Raw genomic sequence first — 24,607 nt, 5'->3', positions numbered from 1 at the left:
TACATCTAGGGGAGTACTGCTATAATACCTCTTTCCATATGTCTATTCAAATGTCCCCTTTTATGGCACTGTACGGGTATGATGCTCCTAATTTTTTGGATTTGTTATTTGGGGACAGTAGGGTGCCTAAGGCCAAGGATACTTTGCAGGAGTGTCAGGACATTATGCGATCCTTGAAGGAAAATTTTTAAAAGGCACAAAATCAGCAGAAGCAATATGCTGATCAGCACAGGGTTGAGAGGTCTTTTGAGGTGGGAGATATGGTGTACCTCATGTTACAGCCGTATAGACAGTCCTCTCTCAAGAAGAGTGGAGCAAAGAAATTGAAACCACGCTACTATGGACCGTTCAAAGTAATCAAGAGAGTGGGCGAAGTAGCTTCTGAGTTGGAGTTTCCTGCAGACAGTAAAGTGCATAATGTGTTCCATGTGTCACGCCTTAAGAAGGCATTGGGTCACAATGTGGTGCCTTCAGTAGTATTGCCACCTCTTGATGATGAGGGAAAGCTTATCTTGGTTCCCGAGGCCATACTTGACTCCAGGGAGAGGGTGCTTCGCAAGAGGACTATCAGGGAGTATCTAGTGAAGTGGAGGAACCTACCTGTCGAGGATGCTACTTGGGAAAATGAGCAGATATTGCAGCATCCAAAGCTGAAATTGCTTGAGGACAAGCAATTTTGGGAAGGGCGGACTGTAATGTCCCCTTTCTAGCATTCATAGCATGATGTTGTAGTTAGCCTATTTCCCCATAGTCCCGTAGGCTAACTAGGACATTAAAGGGGCTTAGAGGCCATTTGGCCTAGACAGTTTCAGTTGCAGGTCTTTCTGAGGGGTTTTGAGGCAACTTTGGGCATACTTACTATTTATAGTAAGTCATCTTGGACATGGTCGGACATTCAGTCACAGTGGTATGTTGATGGTAATTTTTAAAAATCGACAGGAAAACTTATTTATCATTGATAAGATTTGTTATGCATTGATAAAGCCATTTTATAAAGTTAAATTTAAATATTTAACTTTATTAATGCATAGACTATAGTTTGTGGAAAATATTTAAATTAAAAGAGTTCCCTTTATTTTTATAACACATTGGAGACATAAGGTACATAAAGGGAGTTATGTTTTATCCCACATTGAGAAAACGAAGGATTGAGCTCTTGTGAGAACACTATAAAAGAAATGGAAGAGCTTTTTTTTTGTATGCTTGGATGAAGATTAATGTTATGTTGCTGGATATCTGATTATCGGGCTTGGAGGACGGAATCCCTCTTTGCTAGCATTATCTTCGCTGTTGGAAGACACAGTCAGGAGGATCAAGGGTGTTTTCACTTCAAGAAACACACTGGGTTACATTTGGGGCATTTGCATAAAGAAATTTACAAGGGTTTGATGTGCAGATCTGAAGTTAGTTATTGCTATAGTGCCGCATGAACAGTATTTTGCTACAGTCGGCATAAACAATATTTTTCTATAATACGGCGTGAACAGTGTTGGTATCAAATTTACTTGTTTTTCTGGCTGATTAGAAGTTTGGAGGGCTGGCCGACTACATCTGCAAAATACTACGGCAACTAATTCCAAGTTTCTTCTGTCAAATTTTGATATTTTGCATAATAATTGTTGAATACAAGTCTGAATAGTTGTTGCAGCCTTTAAGGCAGCTGTAAGTGCACATCTACATTTAAAAATCACCCTTTATTAGCAGATTGAAAGAGTTTCCAGATTTTTCATATACTATTGAATGTGTGCCAAGTGTTTGTGAAAATGTTATGATGTGTATTATGCATTTTAATGTCACTTCATAGTTGTTCGTAAATCTACTCATTGGAAAGCAATTTATTGAGGAAATCAGCTTTATGAGTTTGCATACAAAGTGTTTGACAATATTCCTTAAGTTAAATTTCTGCAAGTCAAAGTTCAAATCAGGGGAGGATATTACAGTATTATATATTATATATTTGATATGTAAAATTAATTTGTAGTTTTAGACTATGAATCTGTGTATAGTTGTAAAAGTTAAGTATATTTAGCAATATTTTATTATTTTAATAATTTTTTTACAACCAACTTTGTATAAGGCAAATTTTTTTTCTTGTTGAACTTCATCCAAATTCTATTGTTTCCAAACATGAGCACAAACTTGAACCTTGTGAAATTTTGAAAGATTTCCATTATACACACACACGAGACAAAGTTACCAATTTGGATGCGGATTCCAAAGAAGATGTGGGTTCTTTTTTTTTAAGGGGGGGGGGGATGCAAATGCGTATCTATCTATCTATCTAGAGAGAGAGAGAGAGAGAGAGAGAGAGAGAGAGAGAGAGAGTATGTATATGCAAATAAATGAGAATTTCAGTCCTGTATTCTTACCTTCAAGATCAAAAGATGATCTACATTGTTTCTTTCATATATTTTGTTTACATGAAAAAACCCTAGAAAGTTATTTGTATGAGGTACATATTCTGCAATCTGTTTACTTGTTTCAGATTTTAGGAATAGATTAATTTAAAAAAATCGTGGCCTATAATTTGAAGAGAGAATTTCCTGTCACTATTTGTCACAAAAATGACAACCTAAAATGCCATCAAACTTGAAAAGCTTTGCAAAATGCATTTCCATATATGCTCAACTAGCCAGCAGCCCAGAAGAAACCCTTGCAAAGAAACCTATGGCAATTCAAAAGGAAGAATCCAACTTTAATTGGTTTGTGGGGAGTTGGACATTATTGGAGTTTTGCAGACAGCCAAAGGAGCTGTAAAATCAGTTTTGTAAGCTATTTTTAAGCACTAAGCATATAGTCACATTTGGTTGAAGTTTTCACCCACAAACAGTTTCTCTGAGTTATCTTTGTCTCGTTGCTGTTCAAATCTATTGTATCGGCTCTTATCTTTCATTACAACTGTTTAATTATTTCACTCATTTTACTCATGATTTAAGCCTAGCAGAATCATGCCACATGTCAAAAAAAATAAAAAAATGTTAGTCTTTCTTTTCTCAGCGAGGAAGCCTGTGGATGCTCCTGGGTGCCACCTGGATGCCACTCACTGGCGTCTGTCTAGATCCGGGTGCCTGTGAGTGGCATTCAGGTGGCACTCAGAGGGCATCCGTCCATATCTGCTTCTGCCTCCAGCCTCCAAGAGGCTGCAGCGGTATCTTAGTGTGTGTGTGTATATAAAATATGACATCTTGAAGTCCTTGTTTTCTTCTTTGAAAATGGCGGTAACAACATTAGTTTCCTAGCAACCTTGGTTTTCATTGTCTTTGTTTACATTAAATTTTTTTGTTGGGTGTGTTCCTTTAAATGTTTGGATGTGTACTGCTCCATTTTCACATTTATTTGGTTCTTACGAACAAAATGATTTAGGCCCCTATATACCTGCACCTATGTGCTACATAATACATGCGTTGTAGTGAAAAAGTGTTTGACAAGGAATAATTTTTTGGAGATTCCTTATTTTCATACATGTTTATTCGTCAAATAGATACATTAACTTGTCTATATTTCATGATTCATGGGGTAGACTCATTTTTATTTTCTTTGTATATATCTATGCTATTAAAATACATTTGAATTTGAAGATCAGCAGTTATTATTATTATTATTCTATTAGTTTGTTCTACATATTTAATTTAATTTTTTTTCCGATCAAATCTACTTTGTTAAACAAATCTTGAACTTTTGGTTTGTCAATATTTCCCCAAAATATTTTGGCTGCTTTGCAGTTATTCCTATATAAAAGTAAGGCCAAATTTTGTACGTATCAATTTCAAAATGATCATTCACGTTTCTGATGATTGAACTACTGGAAGCTGTGCAATTCACTTACATCTCATCATTTCTAATTTTGTTTTACAGGTATTACTTTTTTCTACAATGACTCGGCTATTAGATGTAATGGAAGAGTACTTGACATGGAAAGGTTATCAGTATCTTCGCCTGGATGGACATACTAGTGGAAATGATCGGGGAGCTCTTATTGAGCAGTTCAATAGACCTGATTCGGAAGCCTTTTTATATTTACTCAGGTGTCTTGCCTGTTTAATGTCTTCTCAACTTTACATTGGTATTTGCATATATTTTAACTGACTCTAGAACATTCCTTAAGTAATGATATCTCTCAAGTTAGAATTGCACATCTAAACGTCTATGAAATAGATGACCTTGATCTCATAGTTCTCATCCTGGGAACATCTTTTTGTTTGATGGCTCATGCTACCAATTTTCTTTTCAGTATCCGTGCCGGAGGTGTTGGAATCAATTTGCAAGCTGCTGATACAGTTATTATATTTGACACCGACTGGAATCCTCAGGCAAGTTAGGAGAAAGATGCTGGACAATTAATCTTTTTCTCTACGGTTCTTTAATAATTTTGAACATCTTTGCTGTCAATTCAGAAAACTTAAAAGTGGACACTTATCTATTAGTTAAAGTTGCTGTTTTTCAGGTTGATCTACAGGCACAAGCAAGAGCTCATAGGATTGGCCAGAAACGTGATGTACTAGTATTGCGTTTGGAAACGGTACAAGAATACATTATCCTCTCATTTTTGTATTGTTATGGATTTTATGGGGTCATATACAGCACAATAATCCTGAAATATATTGTCAATTTTTTAATTTAAGGTGTTCCTAGCACACCTTACAGATACATTGCAGGAGGATTGGAAAGTATGAATATACTACTGCAATAGAATTGCTATTCCAATCTCAGCAGTTGGCACTACTAACATAATCCAAGCAAGAGAATTTTTTTTCTGATGATTACTCCATTACATGCATATTATAGTTGCAACAAACTGTATTCAGTGAATAAAAACACTGGAAAATATCACGTGATTCAAAACTAAAGCAATTGACAAGAAAAGATTAATATACTAAAAAACAGTATGTTTAATTTCAAGCTTTTAAAAATATTTTAGCCTGAAAAGTTTTCCTTAATTGATTATTCATTTCTTTATTATTTGCATTCTGGAGTTCCATTTTCTGTGATACATACATTGTTAATGTGAAAAAATGGAGCGGCTTTTCTACAGTACATTTTTAATAAAGAAGAGAATGTGACATGCTCATCTTTTTGTTTGTACTGATTCCTTCTCACATTTGACCAGTATAGAATTCTTTAGAAACAGTCAAAACATTCACAGATTATTATATTTGTACTCACATTGTTGACATTGTTAAATCAGGTTCATACTGTAGAGGAACAAGTTAGGGCTTCAGCAGAGCATAAACTCGGAGTAGCTAATCAGAGTATTACTGCTGGATTCTTTGACAATAATACAAGGTCTATTCTCATTCAATTAGCTAGTTACCCTGGAAATTTATTTGTCATGCTTTTGATTTAGAAAATAGAAAATCGATTTTGTAAATTTTGAATGGTGAAGATGCTTTATTGTACTTTCCACTGCAGTGCGGAAGACCGAAGAGTGTACTTGGAAGAACTTTTGAGGGGTTCTAAAAAGGAAGAAGATACCCATGTGCCAGATGATGAAGCTCTAAATTATCTTTTAGCTCGCAGGTTGTGCGGGTTTTGGCATTCTCTTTGGGAGTCTTAAATTTTCTAAGCTCAACAAATCTAAAGTGATAGTCTGCTTTGTCATTTTGGCAGCAATATTTGAATCAACTGATACTTCTCTCTTGATTTCATTTCAAAAGCTCTTAACATCAACATATATATTGTGATGTTTGTTTGACATGTAGCTTTTGTTCTTGAATATTATTTTGTACCTTTTTAAAATGTTCTAAGAAGCACTATTGACTACCTTGATGAAATGATCTTCTTACTGCCAGTGAGTCCGAGATTGACATCTTCGAGGCTATTGATAAGCAGAGACATCAAGTTGAACAAGTAATGCATTTTATGTTTAAATATACATGGTGCTGTCATTCTTTAGTATTTCAATTTCAACCACTAAATGGGGTTGCATGTTGCTGATACTAGTGATTTTCCTTGAAACAATGTGTTCCAGGAAGAGTGGTTGAAGTGCATACAAGGAAATGGGGATGATCAAGGAACGCCCATACCTCCTAGGTTGTTAGGGGAAGAAGAGTTGAAGCCTTTTGTTGCGGCAATGCAAGCATATGACAATGCACATAATGGTGGAAGAAAGAGGTCTTCATCTGCCCTGGATATTCAACACTATGGAAGGGGTAAATGAGCTAGAGAGGTCAGTTGAGAAGTCTTGGTTGTTTCTATCATGCCATGTCATAATCACTGATAAATTGATCATTTGCTGACAATTGACACTCTTCCTGCCTTTATCAGGTACGCTCGTATGGTGATCAATTATCAGAGGAAGAGTTTGAAAGGCTTTGTCAAGCTGGAGCTCCAGACTCTCCCAAAAATAATGATATGGGGAAAGATCGTAAAACCAAAAGTGCAGTTAAATCAGGGCCAGCAATAGGTGTAAATGAAGTGGTGCCAGTAAAGCGAGGACGAGGCAAACCAAGGAGGGTACCAATTCCACCTCTTTTGCCAAAAGCTTCTGGTATATGCAGTACAGAGGGCAGTTCATTAGGTATACCAGTGTTGGCTTCTATTAATGAAGTCAATAATCGGTCTAAGAATTCTTCAGGTACACCAGTTTCAGCTTCTATTAACGAAGTCAATAACCATTCCAAAAAGTCTTCAGGTACACCAGTTTCAGCTTCTATTAACGAAGTCAATAACCATTCCAAAAAGTCTTCAGGTACACCAGTTTCTGTTAATGAAGCCAATAACTGTTCTGAAAATTATTCAGGTACACCAGTTTCAGCTTCTATTAATGAAGTCAATAATGATTCCAAGAATTCTCCAGGTACACCAGTGTCAGCTTCTGTTAATGAGGTCAATAATGAGTTCAAGGTGTCAGCTTCCGTTAATGAAGTCAACAACAAGTCAAATAATTCTTCCATTACACCAGTGTCAGCTTCTGTTAGTGAAGTTGAGAACGACTTTAAGAATTCTTTGGTTATACCAGTTTTAGTTTCTGTAAATGAAATCAATAACGAGTCCAGGAATTCTTTGGTTACACCAGTGCCAGCTTCTGTTAATGAAGTTGATAAGAAGTCCAATAATTCTTCAGGTACACCAGTGTCAGCTTCTGTTAACGAAGTCAATAACCAGTCCAAGTATTCTTCATGTACAACAGTGTCAACTTATGTTAATAAAGTCAATCGCCAGTCCAAGAATTCTTCAGATACACCAGTGTCAGCTTCTGTTACTGAACTTAGCAATCAGTTTAAGAATTCTTTAGGTACACCATTGTCAGCTTCTGCTATAGAAGCCAATGACCAGTCCAAGCATTCTTCAGTTATACCAGTGCCAGCTTCTGTCGGTGAGCTCAATAATCAGTCGAAGAGTTCTTCAGATAAACCAGTTTGAGTGTCTGTTATGGAAACTGATGATACTCCTATCATCAATTCTCAGTCAAGGGCTCAAGGGATCTGCAATATTGAAACAGATGTTGATAATACAGCCATATTGGCTGAAAATAGTGAAATAGTCCATGGAGCTAGGAAAGCCAATAAGCATGAAAATAGTGGAATTGAGAAGGAAATAGAAAACTCTACCTGTGGAGATTTGGATGTAAAGAAAAATTTGTTACTGTGTAATGTGGCCATGGAGCATACACCAGACAAGCTGGATAAACAAAAAGAAAGTATGGAGATTGACATGAGCCATCATCAGCAAAGGGATGAGGGATCCATCTTGCTAGGTCCAAATGACATGCAAGAAATAGGTGATGCTCAGAGAAATTCAGAAGCATCTGCTTTAAATGTTCCAAAGGCAGATCCTGTCCATGAAATAGGAAAAGAAGTTGCAGAATGTCAAGAGGATAATGCTGGTTGCATTTTTGATAAAACAGAAAGTGCACATTCAGAACCAAATCTTCCAGAAAATTTGGTCACTATGCATGCAGAGATCGAAACTTGCACTAAACAGCCTGTAGAAGAACCAGTCATGGATCTGAAACCTGTCGCCATGGACAAAGTATCCAGAATAAGTGATGCAAATAATAATTGATTTGTGTGACGAGATTGAAAAGCAGTCAAAATCAATACACATCTCCGAGTATGCAATAAAAAACATACCGCTCCAGAATTTGAAGAGTTGTTGGATTATATGGATAATGACAAGCAAACAAACGCTAACAACTATTGTTGAGAAAAACAACGACAGAAAGCTTGCGGAAGGTATTTACTGATGTCAGCTTCTTTGCAAGGCAATAAAATCATATATGGTGTAAAAGAGGGAAGCAAAACGTCGAAAAATTGCTCTTGCTTTGATTGACACTTGTATTCTATTATGTTCTGTTGCGGCTATATATGACTGGTAACAGTTGTGCAAGAGCTCCGATCAGAATCAGGCCTTTTAATAGACATAACTTCTCATCTCAAATTTAATGTTAACTTACCTGGTCATTTTTCGTTGATCAGGTAAGAATAAAGACATTTAATAGGATGGATGAGCAAGTTATTTGTTGTGTACAGTGGTCCTCTTCAAGATCTCATAGCTTTAAGATTTGGCACTCATTGAAATTTGATTTTTTTTCGGTGACCTGGTTTTTCCGTTCTGGTAAGATTCCAAAGAGACGTGTAGATTTCATGGGCCCAATTAACGGCCATAGATCCATCTTCTAAGGAAGGAGGAGCACACATGATGTTTCTTTAAGAATCATTATCTAATAGATAAATATCTTGAGGAAGTCAACGAAGAAGTCATGGTTTAGGACTTAATGCCTATTTCTTTTGCAACCATGGGGTTTTATGCACCCATTTCAAAACCTGTCTTGGTTGGTAGAAGTGTACTGTGTTACCTGTGAGGCCACCTTATTTTGGTTGGTGACCTGTTTCTCCTTTGGTCTATTGTATCTTTTGTTCGAGCTACATTGAAAGTATTTTGATTTGTAAAGGATTTCAGACACCCTTCAAAACCTATTTTCCTTAATAAATATGCTTGGACAATTGTTTGATGGCATAGGAAAATCATTCTTCAAGTTTTCATTCTCCTACCCACATTGTGAGTGAGCTATTTACCAATTCTTGAGTTTGTTAATCACCATTCTACTAGTGTTATTAATGGTTTGTCCCTTACCTTGTTGTAAATAACCTTATTATCATTTAATACCCGTCTCAAAAGAATCATGCTTATGATTGATGCCAAAGCTAAAGCTATTTGATTGAAGATATTGGGCAAAGGTAAATGTCTCAAAGGGCTGATTAGCGAGAGCTTCCTAGGTAGGGATGAGACCTTGAGATCTACTCTCCACCAAATTGTGTAAAGTTTGGGACAAGCCATGCTAATGTCATTATTCACGTTAAAAAAAGTTCTCAACACACTACAGTTTATAAGAGGCTTTATTTGGTTCCTACAATCTAAAAAACAAGGTAAATGTCTTAGACAACCAAGTTGTCTTTGATCGAAATGTGGAAGGTGCTCAACCATTTAAGCATGTGCACAGAGACCACATAGGGGAAAATAAAAGTGGTAAAGCCTTTTTAATATTGAGTAGAGAAAAAGTCTATAATGTTAGATAATAATAACAAAGACCTAGAGTTAGTAGATTCCTAAATGATGTTACATAGACTACCAATGCTAGCTAGGACTACTATGCCCAAAAGGAAGGAAAACCTATCTAGGTAAATCAATATAAAAATTGATGATATGATCAAGGTCATCTTTATCATCCTAGCCATAGTAGTCCAACTTGGACTCTACAACTTTGTTGACCTAATTTTCAAAAAAAAATTAGGACAAGGCAAAAGCTTTGGAAAATTGGCAATAACTTGCCAAAGTCGTCAAAATTTTGAAAATATGTTCTCATAAATAGTCTTAAAAAACACAAACACACATTGGACTTGTATAACATATTAGGAATTTTCATCATACATAATCAAAGACTGAGTTAAAATATTTATTATAGATAAAAAAACAAGTGCAACCTCTGAATAAGTTTGAGTTCAATACGTTGTCGTATACCACAAGAGAACTACCTTTTAATACAAATTAAGTTCCAAATTTTGGTATGAATGAAAACTAGAAATTGTAAATTTCATTTATGATTAAAGCTCAAAAGACTTTGTTGTCGTTGTGTGGATGTTTAGTGTTGTGTATGACTAAAGCTCAAAATAGTTTGTTGTTGTGTGGGCGAGCAATTACAACATTCTGAACAAGTGCCCTGGTAGGTGGATTAGGCTATTTTATTGAGGGGATTCCCTATGTTGAATGAAAACCCCGCTTATTCCTCATTTGTTGCCACTCCTACCTCTCACTCAATTGCTTGTCTCTCCAACTAAACTAAGTGATTATAAGTAAAGAATGGATCAATATCAATATCAACACAATTAGGTTGAGCAATCTAATCTAAGGAATACAGATTAATGCTACTCAAGTCTAGTGCTTCATGTGAACCTTGACCTTGTACCTTATTTTCATGCAATAGAAGGTTGCATTACACATAGAAAAGATTTTTTAAGAACTCTTGACTTAATATATGGTGCTTTTGAGTCAACTTATAGTGCATTTTTTTGTGAATGGCGTAAAAAACAAGTTGCACTTAAAATTAGAAACTTTATGAGGCTAGGATAACATATGGATAAAAAGCCTTTGAAGATTAGGCATTGGGTCACTAAACTTCCCACCACAACCTATGAAGATAAACATTGTCAGTTTTTGGTAAAGATTTTCAATAAATGTAAAGAGGGAAATAAATGGTAAAATAATATTGAATTTATTTTTCTGTACTTCACAACACAGTGGCTCTTTTATAAATGCAATCATGTGGAAAAAACAATGGTCCATTGGGCCTTCTTGTATAAGGCCTCGAAGGTTCTCGTCGGCAACTAATTTTTGAATATTTTATCTAGGTCAACAAGAACCTCTACATGCAGTTTGAAAGTAGGGAATATATAAAACTTGGGGTTTGAAAAGTAGGCAACAACATGAATTTGTTGGTGGAGTCTCTGGTCAATTATTTGCCACATGGCTTTACATTTAATTTTCCTGACCCATATACATGTTGAGCCACCTCTTTGGCCTTATTTATGGCCTAATATAGATACCCCATGGGGGTTCGATTCCCATTTACTATTCATAGAACCCTCATTGATGATTCTACTACTAGTACATAATTTTTTCAAAGAAAAACAATGTTAGAAATTGTATAGTAAGAAAATGGGATCACATAAGATTCTAGTTCCCACAATCCTAAGGAACATTTGGAATACAATAACACCATAAGATGAATATGATTACCACCACTTGATTGAAGGATGCCAATGTAATATTTATGCTCTCGAAGTTTCTATTTATTTATTGCTTAGAATTGAGGAGGAGATAATTAATGTTTTTATACAAATGATTAACAAGATAAGAAATGAACTTAATGAGCTATAAATAACGTATAAATGGCAATTATGAGGGATTTTTGTTCACCTAGAATGAAGATAGGAAGAATGCTGACACCTGTAACTATAAATATGAGATCTCCCAACCGACACCTAACGACAAGCTAAATTTGACCTAGATCTTGGACGTAGATAACAACCACATTATTTTGTACCCTAATACTAGAGTTGGGATAGACAAAATTGGAACTGTCTTAGGAATAAGTAGAGGTGTTTTGCGAAGTCTCAAGGAGAAGGTAAATCATCTAGCTTGGAGAAGAGGATGAAGTGTAGGAGTAAATTTTGAGAAGGGTGTTGTCACAAAAGTTTTCACCCACGTCCAAATTTTTTACCTAAGGACAACCTTGTGAAACATGGAAACAACCTCCAAGCTATGGGACTTGAACTATGAGGTTGAGTCTCTAGAGAAGGCCGACTTCCTTTATGATTAGGGTGCACCTAACTACTCTTGGAGAGGAAAAGGGAGAAAGAATGCATAGAAGAAAATCTACCTATTCTAACCTAAAGGGGTGATGCACCAAAATAGAGTGTTCAAACCAATCTCTGCCCATACATGCACTATTGAACCATCATGACACCAAAAGATATACACATTCAAACTTGCTTTAATCTAAAAATCATATACAGATTAGAAAACCCAAATGAATGACACAAGGAAAGAGAGGATTCACTTATATACTATTCATAGGCCAAAAGAGATACAATCATAGAAGATTACAGATATCTACAATACACCAGTGAGAGGAAAATAGTTATTGTACTTTACATTAGTGGTTGAAGGAGATAAGGTAGAATGTCATATAGTTCAGAGGAAAAGGGAATTTACACATGAAATTGTAGAGCAATATCAGGGAAGTTAGAGAAGAGTCGACTAGAACAAAATCTACAAAAATTGCCTTTATAGTTCAGGCATAACTGAGATGTCCTCTAACTAAAGTTACTCCACAACCACCTCCATTAAGTCTTACAAAGAATAATCATGGAGATCTGAAGAAAATCTGATCTGAGCATAGATCCAGATGCAATGATATATGATCTTTGTTGAAACAAGGCCCTGAGAAGATAGAAATGATGCCACTAAATTGTCTGACCAAGTAGATAGATCAACTAGGGTGGTGGAGTGTTCTCCTAGGATTAGCAGTCATTCAAGGGTGGTTGGCATTGATCACAAGGATCAGATCGCACAACAAAACTCAATTTTCCCTGTTTCTAGCTCATGAATCAGCGAAGTCAATAGGTCAACCTAACTCTGTCACTAGGATGAGCGAAGTGGGCTAGTAGTTTCATTTTATTTTTCCACCCCGCAAGGTCTCCACGTGGTTGACCAACATCTTCTTTACTAACTGTGCTACCTCCTTAAAATCCTGACCGTGACAGTCACATAACCACTAGCTCATTTGTTAATACCTTAACTGTAATGTATTTCCCCAGGCCCGCAAGGACACCTATCCCTCAGGCACTTCCCCACATTGGTTAACTTCCTTATAACTTCATAATGTGGCAAAGCCCTGATCGTTGATCTCTGTGAGATCAACGATCGTCAAAGACCCCCATATTACTGTGTTTGCTCTTCAAAATTTTGGGCCGATGAAACATCGACATCTAACTCAACCTGACCCGGCCCTAACTGGCATCACCCTAGAGACCCACACAATAAATTGGTCCCACAGAGACATGCGATAGCAAGGCACTTGCCCGCATTATTTAATTTCCTTGCATCTTGTTAATGTGGGGAAGCGCCAACCCTTGATCTTCTTTAAATCTATGGTGATCATAAAATCATGCTGGACTGCATACCTAGTTAGCTAGATGGGCCAATGAAATGCCTCCATTGTACTCTGACTCACCTAACAACTGCCACCAAGGATGAGTCGTCATCACCTTCTAAGAAAGGTGGGCCCACCAGCCACGCATCACAAAGGGGCATGCCAGCATTGTTTAACATCCTTGCAACTTCATCTTGCGAGCATGCACTAGCCACTGATATGATTGCATCAGACAATGGATCTTGCTACTGAATAGAATATCACCTTTTCAAACCCACGTGTTCTAACAAGTGCCACAACAAAAATATTTATTCCTCTTGAGGAGAGCGGGCCTAGGATGTCACATCATGCCACGCGTTGCAAGGGCGCATACTTGCATTCCTTAACTACCTCACATCTTCATATTGTGGGCATGCACCAGCCATTGATCTCGATAGATGTAATGGTGGAAGGTACAACTGGGAACATGGGATGTCATGGGACATGTGTCACAAAGTGGCATGCCCGCATTGTCAGAAAGCCTAACAAAAGACAAAATGCAAGAATGCGGGAACCAATTGAACTGCCAACTCACCCTGCCACCTTTTCCACCCTATCTACAGCTGCTCAAAGAAGATGGACCCACCTACCACGCGGCCAAAAAGCACTTACTTGCATTGTCAGGAAGTTTGACAGAACTTTGAATGTGGGAAAGCGGGTGCCAATAGAATCGCCAGTTGGACTAACCTTCCTCCTTTCTGCAGCCCACAAGAAGAACTTGGACCCATTGATTCACATGTTGCAAAGGGGCTTCCCCGCATTACGCAAAGGTAGTGCATTTTCAAAATGCGAGAAAGCACCCACTATAGATTTGTGCTAGATCTGATGGCGCAGAAAGTGCAGGCTAGCGAAAACATATTTAGGAAATAAGAAAATACAATAAGGTTTTATCGTTTTATTTTTTTGATATTTCCAAGCCATTTAAATAATATAAAAGTGGGGGAGAGACTGTTGGGTGGGATTAAGCATTCAAATTCAAATTTTTTGGCGAGAGGCAAAAAATGGATAACAAAGGGCTAGTAACTAAGGCTTGGTAAACCAAGAGATTTCTTGGTGGGCTTGTGAGCACAATTTGAGATTTCCTTGAGGTTTTCTACCATAGTTTGGATCTGGACTAGTTGGGATTAGTGTGGAGTTGGATCTTGAGCGATCTTGTTGAACTATTTTTTAATTTCTTTTTGTATTTTTCCCTAACCCGAAAGGTCGTGCAATCAGACATATTGCATGTAAATAGTTGATTTATGAATAAAGTGTTGTGATTTGGTATCAGATCTTGCACTTGTATTTTGTTTCCATTGTGTAGTTATTTGCAAGGATCTGGATTACCTCTAGAAGGGGTACCTTTGGATTCTCGTTGCATCAAGTGGTATCAAAGCACAGTTGTTCTTGAGTGTGTAGACCAAGCGTCCAAGTTGAGGCAGTTTGCACTAGGACTTGGGTGAAGGCTGGAAGATAAGGTTGATCTCGTGGAGCTGTTCGATCTTTTGGATTTATGGATTCATTACTTTGGGTTTGCAAAGGATCTTGGAAGATGCCTCCAAGAAGATTGGACCGTAGGGCAATTGATGATCTTAGTGATGTTGTGGAGGAAAGGATCTCAGAGAAGATTAAAGCAAAATTCTAATATGAGATTGCATTGATGAAGAGTGACATGATTACCAAAATTGTAAGTGTTATAGGTGGTGTATCTTGGATATGAGGAAGTTTCTGAAAACTTTTAAGTTTCTAGATCGAGTGGTGAGCACATAATTGATTGTGTGAAGAGAAATATGAGAAATAGGGTTGGTTAGTTTGCTAGACCTAGATCTCAATTAAAACTAAAGCATAAGATGGAGGTTTTTAATTTCTTGGGTACGTTGAATCCTGAAGACCTGATTAATTAGATTGGTGAATGTGAACACTACTTTGAGTTAGAGGATATTGGATATCCACTTAGAGTAACGTTGGCATAAATGGAATTAAAAGGGCATGCTACTCTTTGGTGGAAAGAAATGCAAAGAAACAGAGAGGAGGAAGGTGAAATGAAGATCGCTAGATGGAGGTTGATGGTAACTAAGTTGAAGGCTAAGTTCATTCCTACTGATTATGGACTTGATTTATTCAAGAGGTTATAGAATTTGAAGCAGAAAGATATGACTATGAAAGATTATATCAAGGAGTTCTACAAGTTGACTATTCGCTCTGGGTATAGAGAATTGTCAAAGGAGAAGGTAGCTAGGTGCATTAATTGTTTGAGATTCAATATCCAAGATGAGGATGGTATATTGAAGATTGATTCAATTGAGGATGCTTATCAATATGCCCTAAAGGTAGAAGATAAGTTGAAGAGGAAAAATAAAGGTAACTCTAGAGGGAAGGAGAAGCAGGATAGCTCAATAAAAGCTAAACTGAGTGAAGAAGATGAACCATAACCTATTGACTAGACGAGAAGGATAGGCAAAGGTTATTTTCTACAAATTTGGAGAAGTAGGACATATATTTTATGAATGTCCAAAGGTTGGCGACAAAAGAGTTGTTGTGAATGACGTTGAAGGCCATGCCAGTCAACCTAAGCAAGGAGAGAGTTTGCTAGCTCAGCGAGTACTAGTTTGTCAAAGGACACAAGATTCTTGTGAGAGGACTAGTTTGTTCAGGACTCGTTGTAAGTCTGGTGGTAAAGTCTACAATATGATTATGGATGGTGGTAGCATTGACAACCTTGTTGCTAAGGAGATGGTTCAAAAACTCAGTTTGAAAAGAATGAAACATCCTTATCCTTATAGAGTTGGTTGGTTGCAAGGTGAACATGCTTTAGAAGTGAGGGAGCAATGCCTTGTTGATTTCTAGATTGGAAAGTATAAGGATCAAGTGTTGTCTGATATTGTCGACATGAACATTTGTCATGTGTTGCTTAGTATACCTTGGTATTATGATTGCAGGGTTGTGCATGATTATGTCAAGAATTTGTTTTCCATTGTGAAAGGTGGTAGAAAGAATTCCCTAATTCTTTTACAAAATGAAGAGCTCGGTAGGAGGAACCTGAGTTTTGCTAGCCGAGTTGGGTTAAAGGATTCTAGTAAGGTTGGAGATCAACATGGAAAGTAGACTTGTAGTACACTGCGGATGGATGTGAAGAAGTAGAAGAAGATCAAGGGAACGAGTGTACAAGTTGAGGACTTAGAGGATATGTATGTGAAGAACCAATTTGGCATTTATGTGTTGAATCCCAAAAGATGTTCTTCTAGCTACTGAAAACTCTGATGTAGAAGCATCCTTGGTGGGCTTGCATTCCTGCATGTTGGTGTGGTTTGACCTTGGAGTTGGAGGACTTGGTCAAAGAATGAAGTGTGAATCAATTGATATTGAGTTGGTTTGGTTGTTGTGTTAACCAAGTAACTTGGTTAATGAAGATGTTTGGCGATACTTGGGGTACTCAGCAAATACAGGGAGCTCGGTTTGCACTGGGAGCTTGACAGTAGTGTTTCCCGAGTCAGCTTCGTCTATGAAGGGGCTCGGCTACTTTTGGAGGACTCAACACATACTGGTGCTTGGTTACTGAAGGAACTCGATTATGTCTAGTGAAATGCTAACACTCGGCATGGTTTTCTCTAACACTCGGTTTGGTCTTGGTCCCTGTGGTGCCCGAGTTGTTTGTGAGCTGACTTTTAGCATTTAATTTGTGTATGGGTATTTAATTTATGTTGTAGCCAACTTGTGGCTTATGCAAACATTTAATGTAAGGTTTTATTTTAATTTGTAATGGGCTAGGCTTACTTGTGGCTTAGTTGGGTATAAGTAGGGGTATTTTGTGGAGTCTTGAGGAGAAGGTAGATCATCCAACTTGGAGAAGAGGATGAAGTGTACGAGAAAATTTTGAGAAGGGCTAGTAGCCAAGGCTTGATAAACCAGAAGATTGCTTGGTGGGCTTGCAAGCACAAGTTGAGATTTCCTCGAGGTTTTTTGCCATAGTGTGGATTTAAACTGGTTGGGATTAGTGTGGAGTTGGATCTTGATGAGGGATCTTGTTGAACTGCTTTGTAATTTCTTTTTGTATTTGGAACTAACCAAGAAGACCTTACAATTGGGCATATTACATGGAAATAGTTTATTTATGAATAAAGTGTTGTGATTTGTTATCAAATCTTGCCTTGGTGTTATGTTTCCACTATGTAGTTATTTGTAGGGATCCAGATTACCTCCAGTAGGGGTACCTTTGGATCCTTGTTGCATTAGTCTCTCATCTTATCACTCACATTAATAGGAGAATTGAAGTCCCCCATAACAAGCCAAGGCTCATTAAGTAAGAACTTTGTAAGATCTCCAAGCCTTTCCTAGAAACCCAAACTATCATTTTTAGTATTGGGTGCATATATATTTGGAAGAATCGAGAGATATTTTTCTCTAATGTGAGTAAACTTAGTACAACTAATGTTATTTTCAGAAAAATGACCTCACCTTGAATAAGGAAGTCATTCCAAAACACAAACAACAACACCTGAAGCTCCCCTCGAGTCACAACCAACCACTTTCCCATTTTTGAATAAAGAGAGCATTTCCATTTGTCTTTAGACATTTTAGTTTCTTGAATCATAACAACATCCAGTTTGTAGTCCCAAATAACATTCCTCAGCACATGTTTTTGTGATGCGCCTTCAAACACCTTACGTTCCAAGACATAATCTTCATTTAGAATGTGGCGAGAAGATTTCTTGGATGGTTTTTGGTTTTTCATCCACAATGTCTTGTTTGCTTGCAAACTCCCTTGCCTCCTTTTTTGATTTTGTACATGTCCAAGCTTCTTACACAAGAATTAAAAAAATGGGGTGACTTTGTCAACAAAGGCTGGCACTTACTATTTAGTCTTCAAAGGAGCTCAAAAAAGATAGATTCAGCCTCTTAGAATCTTTGCACTCCATATCTCTGCAAGAAAAGTTGGGTGCAAGAACATAAGACACCTCTTATGACAAAAGGGGGCCTTGATAATCATTGACTAGATCCTTATTTTCAACAAACTTCACTACGCTTGCTCTTGTTAACTTTGGTATCAAAATGTGAATCTTTTTCTCCCATAGGTTACAAAGATTTTAATAGATAAAAATTGTTCTATTTTAAATTGGTCACCCTTTTCAAATGGTTGTGCACCATGTTTTCAATAACTGCACAAGTTTTATAATTGCTTCCATATTATTTATTTTACTCTTTGATTAATGATTGTATTGAAAATTATACCAAACAAATCTATCCTTAAAATAAAACAAAAATATGATTCCAATCATTCAAAGTAAACTGGTGTTACTATCTGAAACCAAAATGTAAATGGTGCAAATTTGAAATTCAAAAAAACAAAATTAAATACATTAGTACTTATTATTAATCATTAATATAGATAGCTTAAATATATTTGGTATAACAAAATTAATCCAATAGAGAACTTGAAATGGTGCAAAAACTTAAATTTTCAAGTAATCAATATTAATATCAACATTTCAATCTGAGAAGGCCTTTAATGTCATCTTTCAATTAGAATTATACTTTCAATCATTCAAGGACAATTGGTGTTACTATCTGAAACAAAAATTAAATTATACAAATTTGAAATTCAAATAAACAAGATTAAATACATTAATACATATTCTTAATCATTAATATAAATTACTTAAATTAAACAAAATTAAGCAAATACCAAACTTACTATTAAAAAAAATAATTTTTATTTTAACAGTATAAATATCAATATTTCAGAATGCCCTAGTGCCATCTTTCAACTAGAAATTTTATATAATAAAAGATTTCCTCTTAATATGTTTAGATACCTTTGAAAATCAGCTATATTACACTTGTTCAAGAAATAGAATACAACCAACAAGAATGTTGAATGTTTAGATGGGTACCAATGGAAAGACGAATGAATCTAAATACTACAAAATTATGCATTTCGGCTTTCCTAACTATACATCCTCATTGAATTTCTCAAATGAGTTCATTGATTTCCCAGGTAGTTGGTTATGCATCTTTTTTAAACTTTGGCCATCTCTCCTCTTACCACTACCAGTTCTTTAAGACACTCTTGTAAGTCAACTTGTAAACTTTTGATGGTATTCCCCTTACCTGCAAGCTATATATAAAATATATCATAGCATTAGTATTCATTATCTAGAAGAAACATACTGATCTTCAAAAGTAAGCATAATGTTCTTTTGACATTCTAAATATAATAATGCTCTTCAAAAGTAAGTATAATCTTCTTTTGACATTCTAAATAGAAACAATTGAAAGCATGAAAACACATACTTGATTTTCCAAGTCTTTCTCTTTCTGATTTGAGCTACTGAGGCTACCTTGTAGGCTTTCAATGTTACTTCTCAAAACCTCTTGACCCCTTACCAAAATTGTACATTCAGCTCGAAGTTGTTCTATATCAATTGCATTGGAAAATAACTTTTCCCTTAGAATCTTGACAAGCAAATTTTTTGCTCTTAGTTCATGTTGAACTTGTTTGAACCCCTCCTCATTCTGAAATAGCAATCAAATATTATTAGTTGATGGTAAAAGTACCTCTTAGTTATCAAGACAAAGTAGCTGAGATACTAAATGTTACTGATAATAGAAGAAAGAGTACATAAAAATAGAGATGGCAAAGTCTAAATGAACCATCCTTCTACCAACAATATTGGAACCAAACATATACATAAGCTCTAACCTAAAATTCTGAGTTTGTCATCATATCTAGCATTAGAGTTTGAAGATGTACGATAAAACTTGAAGAAATAAGAACATGGGAAAGGAGAAATAAAGGTAATTAGACAGTAGTTTAATGGGGGTCTATAGTTTTATTTTTCAGTATGTTGCCTGACTTTTGGTCACCCATCATTTTTCAATGTCAAGTCAGTTTGGTGTCTAGGTCTAAGTCCTTCATAGGTAGGCCATCCTTGTCGGGTTTCCCTTTCTCTTGACCTCTCATTTATTTGCCAGGTGGGTTGGTTTAAGTGTTGTCATGTCGGGTAGGTGATAGCTCCTAGTCCGGCAAGGATATCATGTTTTATTGATGACCTTCTTAGATAAAGGATATACAAATCTTTCTTATTTCAGAGATTCATGAAGCAGTATGTGCAATCCAGAAAGACATTTAGTTACTAAGGGCTCTGCAAATTTGGAAGATCTCCAGTGGTAGAGATCAATTCAGATGCCAGTCTTGCTGAAGTGGTCGAATTGCTTGCCAAGAACAAGATATTGAGTGCACCAGTAAGGGATATAAATGCGCCAGATGATGCAACTTGGATTGACAAGTATATCGAGATTGTTGAGTTTGTAGGAATCTCTGCGTGGTTACTTCAACAGTCTCAAGTGTTTGGAATAAACTCATATCCTAAAGCTGATGCTGCAAAGGGAGGTCACTTCTTTGAAATGTTGACATCCTCAAAATTCTATGGGGAGACAAAGGTCAAAGACATATCAGGATCCTTCCGTTGGGCTCCATTCCTATCTGTACAGCCATCTGACTCATTTTTTACAATGCTTCTCTTGCTTTCGAAGTACAGGATGAAGAGCCTCCCTGTGGTTCACATAGGTGAGGGAAAGATTGAAAAAATTGTTACACAGTCTGCTGTAGTGCATATGCTTTCTAAGTGTGTCAGACTCCCTTGGTTTGAGACCTGGGGAAACAACACACTTTCAGAACTTGGCCTTCCAGTAATGAAACTGGATCAAATGGTCAAGTTGATTGAAGATCAACCTGTTTTCCAAGCATTCAAATTGATGAGTGAAAAGCGTGTAGGAGGGCTTCCAATTATTGAGAAAGAAGGAAAGAAAGTTGTGGGGAACATAAGTTTAAGGGACATCCAGTTTTTGCTGATGGCCCCTGAGATATATAAAGAATTCAGATCGGTTACAGCAAAGGTCTTCTGTACGACAGTTAGATCTCACCTCTGGTTAAAGCAAGAGGCATCATCTCCCTTGGAACACGTGATCACGTGCGAAAAGACTGATACTATTGAAAATGTCATATTGAAGTTGGATAATGCAAGAATTCAAAGGATCTATGTTGTTGATAGTCATGGCAATTTAGAGGGTGTTGTAACTCTGCGGGATATTATATCAACATTTGTTCAGGAACCTCCTGGATACTTCGGAGATTTCTTATAGCAGGTGGTGCCATTACCCAGGAATAGCACTGTGTGAAGATTTCTTTGTATATAATATTGTAGATCTGGTAAAGAGGGAATATCATACCCAAGACAGACCACGGTCACAGACTGCCCGTGTTTGCAGTTATAGGGTTCTTGAATTCATTAAAAACTTTAAACGGGAAGCATATGATCCGTTGGTTGTATCTTTCAGACCTTACCATGACAAAAATAAGATGACATTATCTGTCATTGATCAGCTCAAGATGGAAACAAACATTGGACAACATAGTGGTGAAAAAGAAACAAATGATTATTCAACCTTTGAAAGATGATGAAGGTAACACAAAAGATGAAAACTGTCATGCTGAGGATTCTGATAGCTTGGAAAAATCTAAAATTGAACAGAATGAAATAGATATATGAATATCCTCGCATCTCATCCTATGATGGTACGGAGTGAACTTGCTACTCAACCAGCAAATTCTGTCTCTAAAACTCTGGATTCGGTGAAGTTGACTATCGAAATTAATAAAGAGAACAATTCTATAGAACTTTCTGAAACCAGACAAGCTGTGGGGTCGGGGAAACTGAGCATGGAACTCGAGTTACGCATAGATACAAGGAATTCAGCCATGCCATGTACTAGAATACTAGATGGTGGTTTCATCAAAGGGACAGATAGTCTGAGCCATACATTGTAGTTAGTTCCACATGTCAAAAATCTGCACACTTTATCATTACCAAAACTGAAAACGATTTGCTAAAAAATAAAATTTATAAGATTTTTCCTTAAATTTAAGACGCAAAACTTCTAAGCTGAAGCACAGTAAAACATTCATAAGACTGCTCGCCTTAAACTTTTCCAAAAAGAACTATTGAATTTATATTATGGGCTAAATTATCTCTAAGCCACCAGTCTCTCTAAAGCTGGATAAAAATGCAAAAACCTCAAGATAACAAAAGAAATAGTTCCAATTACCTCTATATGTTGTTGCTCTTCTTGATATGCCTCTGAATTTTCAACAGAATCTTGCTTGAGAGATTCATCACAGGAAATATGAGATTTTTCTTTCAAGATTTCTTCTTGCCTATGCACACTTTCCTTCCAAGATTCAACCTTTTTCCTTAAACTTTGAGCCATCACGTCCAATTCAAGGACATGATCTCTTTCTTGTCCAGAAGTCAACATACCCTTTGAGTGTTCCCCTTCATTGATTTCCCACACCCTTTTAACAAAACCAAGCAACTTGAAAGAAAGCTGAACATTCTCATCCAGCAATGGGAATGCCTGAGCTTGTAGAGTATGAAGGAAATCCCAAAATTCTTGATCAAGTTTGATCAATCCAATACTACTACTTTTCTCTTTACTTCTCACCCTCTCAAGAAGGCTGCCATTGTTCTTCCTCAGAGCTTCAGTTTCCAACCTGCAATTCTCTAAATCCTTGCGCAACCCATGTTCTATACCAACCAATCTGAGTTGTTCCTTCTGTAGCTCGATAATACGAACATCTTTTTCTTTTTCTTGTGGATTATTATTCACATCATTGTCTAATTGTAACCACAATCCTGCAATTGTTGTTTCCTGATTTCTACAAAGTCTGTGCAATCTAACAACCGATTTCTGCAACTCAGAATTTTCCCTTTCCTTTTCCCTCAAGATTCTCTTGTTTGAATCCCGCTCATCTTCTACTTGTTTAGCCTTATTGACAGATTCTGAAAGGATTTCCCTTAATTTCATAATCTCATCCTCCGCATCTTTAAATTTGTTTCTCAAATCATCCATAACCATGGTTTTTGCATGAATTTCCTCTTTATTCAAAGAAGAAACTTCTCTTGCCAATTTCACATTTCTTTTCCCCAAATTTTGTATTCTCCCTCTCATCTTTCTCTCGTCGGCCCTAATTTTTTCCAGAACAGAAGCCCATTCATTCGATCTCCTATCAATCTCCTTTTCTAATTTTTTCTGCAGATCATTCTTCTCAATCTCCAATATCTTTGTTCGAGATTCCAACTCTTTCTCAATCAAACTGCGGGCACCAATTGCCAGAGATCTTTCTTTTTTGCGGCTCTGAATTTCAGATGAAACCCTAATTGCTAAGTTCTTTTTTTCTTCACATACTTCTCTCAGTCTTCTCCACAAAAAATTTGCATTTTTCTTCATAGAATCGGATCCGGTGCGTTCATACAAATCCATCGATTCTAACTCTTGTGAAATCAATACAACCTGTTCTTCAGCTGCTTTGGCTCTTCTTTCCAGACCTTCATCTGTATCTTCTTCTTCTGTACGCTCCTTCTCTTTGGCCAAATGACTTCTTTTTCTGCTAATCTTCGATTGAGACAGCAGTTTCCATGAAAATAAACTCCACACAACACTAGCAATAACCTGTAAAAAAACATAAATTCCATATCATTTCAACAAACTTGTTAATGCGTACAATGTTCTTGAAAAATTTAAGGTCGGTATTTAAATATGGGGTTTAAACCGGTTGATAATGCAGTTAACATGTAAATAGGTGAAGAGTGTATGTCTAACCAGTAGAATCCACAGAATCCAGTGAAATTTGTTGAAATAACCCTCTAAAACCTTCTCCATGTTCAACTGCGAATCTTTTACAAAACTACGTATACAAAACGAAAATCGCCTCAGTTTTTTTTCAAATAAACAAGAGGTGAAATGATATGCTGCTGTGAGTTTCTTATATTAGTGAAATTTCCTGACCGACTGGCTGTTTCTAAATGATATGCTGCTGTGAGTTTCTTATATTAGTGAAATTTCCCGACCGACTGGTTGTTTCTAAATGATATGCTGCTGTGAGTTTCTTATATTAGTGAAATTTCCCGACCGACTGGCTGTATGCTGCTGTGAGTTTCTTATATTAGTGAACTTTCCCAGACCGACCGGCTGTTTCTAAATTTCCCGCTTGATTTTTACTATTTTCACGCTTGATTTCTTTTTTAAAAAAAGGGCTATAATATGGATTTGTGTGTGTGGCTATATAGGGGCTTTTGTTCGTCAACCCCTTGTTTTGGTGATTCTCACCTCCACAAATAGCCAATATAATAGAAAAAAGTGTGTATTGCTCACAAATCAGGAGTATATTTGAATTGTTATGAACTAAAGTGCATAAATGCAATGTAAGATCTACCGTAGTCTATATGCACCACAATAATACATTGCAAGTCTCTTATCTAGGAGGTCTTGGGTTCAAGACCCGAGCTTGATAAATAATAACAATATTTTTTTTGATAGACATTTTTTTACCCCAATTGTCTCCTCATTGATAACCTTGATTAAATATTTTATCCTTCA

At 36.6% G+C, this 24,607-nt stretch overlaps 3 protein-coding genes and 1 pseudogene across 6 annotated transcripts in view; 3 read left to right on the top strand and 1 right to left on the bottom strand.

Annotated features, from left to right (window-relative positions):
* Positions 1-4,086, top strand: part of LOC149566975 (chromatin structure-remodeling complex protein SYD-like) — a 34,128-nt gene extending 30,042 nt beyond the window's left edge. The window contains exon 5 of the mRNA XM_089816589.1: positions 3,856-4,086. Coding sequence (XP_089672715.1) covers positions 3,856-4,086 — 231 coding nt within the window. The remainder of the gene's footprint in view (positions 1-3,855) is intronic.
* Positions 4,087-4,174: 88 nt separating this feature from the next.
* On the top strand, positions 4,175-7,577 carry LOC149566974 (chromatin structure-remodeling complex protein SYD-like). Of its 4 annotated transcripts, XM_089820180.1 has the most exons (7): positions 4,175-4,310; positions 4,445-4,519; positions 5,186-5,283; positions 5,410-5,517; positions 5,790-5,847; positions 5,969-6,166; positions 6,265-6,376. In XM_089820180.1, the coding sequence occupies exons 1-6, from the start codon at positions 4,203-4,205 to the stop codon at positions 6,155-6,157; spliced, it is 636 nt and encodes a 211-aa protein (XP_089676306.1). In that variant the 5' UTR covers positions 4,175-4,202; the 3' UTR covers positions 6,158-6,166; positions 6,265-6,376. The 4 variants fall into 4 exon arrangements, with proteins under 4 accessions (XP_089676306.1, XP_089676305.1, XP_089676304.1 ...); XM_089820179.1 differs by lacking the exons at positions 4,175-4,310; positions 4,445-4,519; positions 5,186-5,283; positions 5,410-5,517; positions 5,790-5,847 and adding an exon at positions 6,740-7,577 and having other exon boundaries at positions 6,048-6,166; positions 6,265-6,574; XM_089820178.1 differs by lacking the exons at positions 4,175-4,310; positions 4,445-4,519; positions 5,186-5,283; positions 5,410-5,517; positions 5,790-5,847 and adding an exon at positions 6,689-7,577 and having other exon boundaries at positions 6,048-6,166; positions 6,265-6,631.
* A 533-nt stretch (positions 7,578-8,110) lies between these two features.
* LOC149566973 (SNF1-related protein kinase regulatory subunit gamma-1 pseudogene) lies at positions 8,111-21,341 on the top strand (annotated as a pseudogene).
* Positions 21,342-22,201: 860 nt separating this feature from the next.
* LOC149566972 (uncharacterized) lies at positions 22,202-23,890 on the bottom strand. The gene is made up of 2 exons (XM_089816587.1): positions 23,831-23,890; positions 22,202-23,680 (listed from the first exon to the last, which is right to left on the bottom strand). The coding sequence occupies exons 1-2, from the start codon at positions 23,888-23,890 to the stop codon at positions 22,202-22,204; spliced, it is 1,539 nt and encodes a 512-aa protein (XP_089672713.1).
* Positions 23,891-24,607: the final 717 nt, after the last annotated feature.

The sequence above is a fragment of the Cupressus sempervirens genome, chromosome 3, assembly GCF_028749045.1.
Source record: "Cupressus sempervirens isolate cs-2001-9-10 chromosome 3, ASM2874904v1, whole genome shotgun sequence".
In the NCBI taxonomy this organism is placed as follows: domain Eukaryota; kingdom Viridiplantae; phylum Streptophyta; class Pinopsida; order Cupressales; family Cupressaceae; genus Cupressus; species Cupressus sempervirens.
This window is presented reverse-complemented; position numbering and strand designations above follow the sequence as displayed.

Bases quoted from the DNA above. Each gene is read 5' to 3' on its own strand.
- LOC149566974 (XM_089820177.1), top strand. From the start codon at position 6,352: ATGGGGAAAGATCGTAAAACCAAAAGTGCAGTTAAATCAGGGCCAGCA.
- LOC149566972 (XM_089816587.1), bottom strand. From the start codon at position 23,890: ATGGAGAAGGTTTTAGAGGGTTATTTCAACAAATTTCACTGGATTCTG. The intron at 23,681-23,830 runs GTTAGACATACA...GTTTTTTTACAG, and splicing joins GGATTCTGTGGATTCTACTG to GTTATTGCTAGTGTTGTGTG.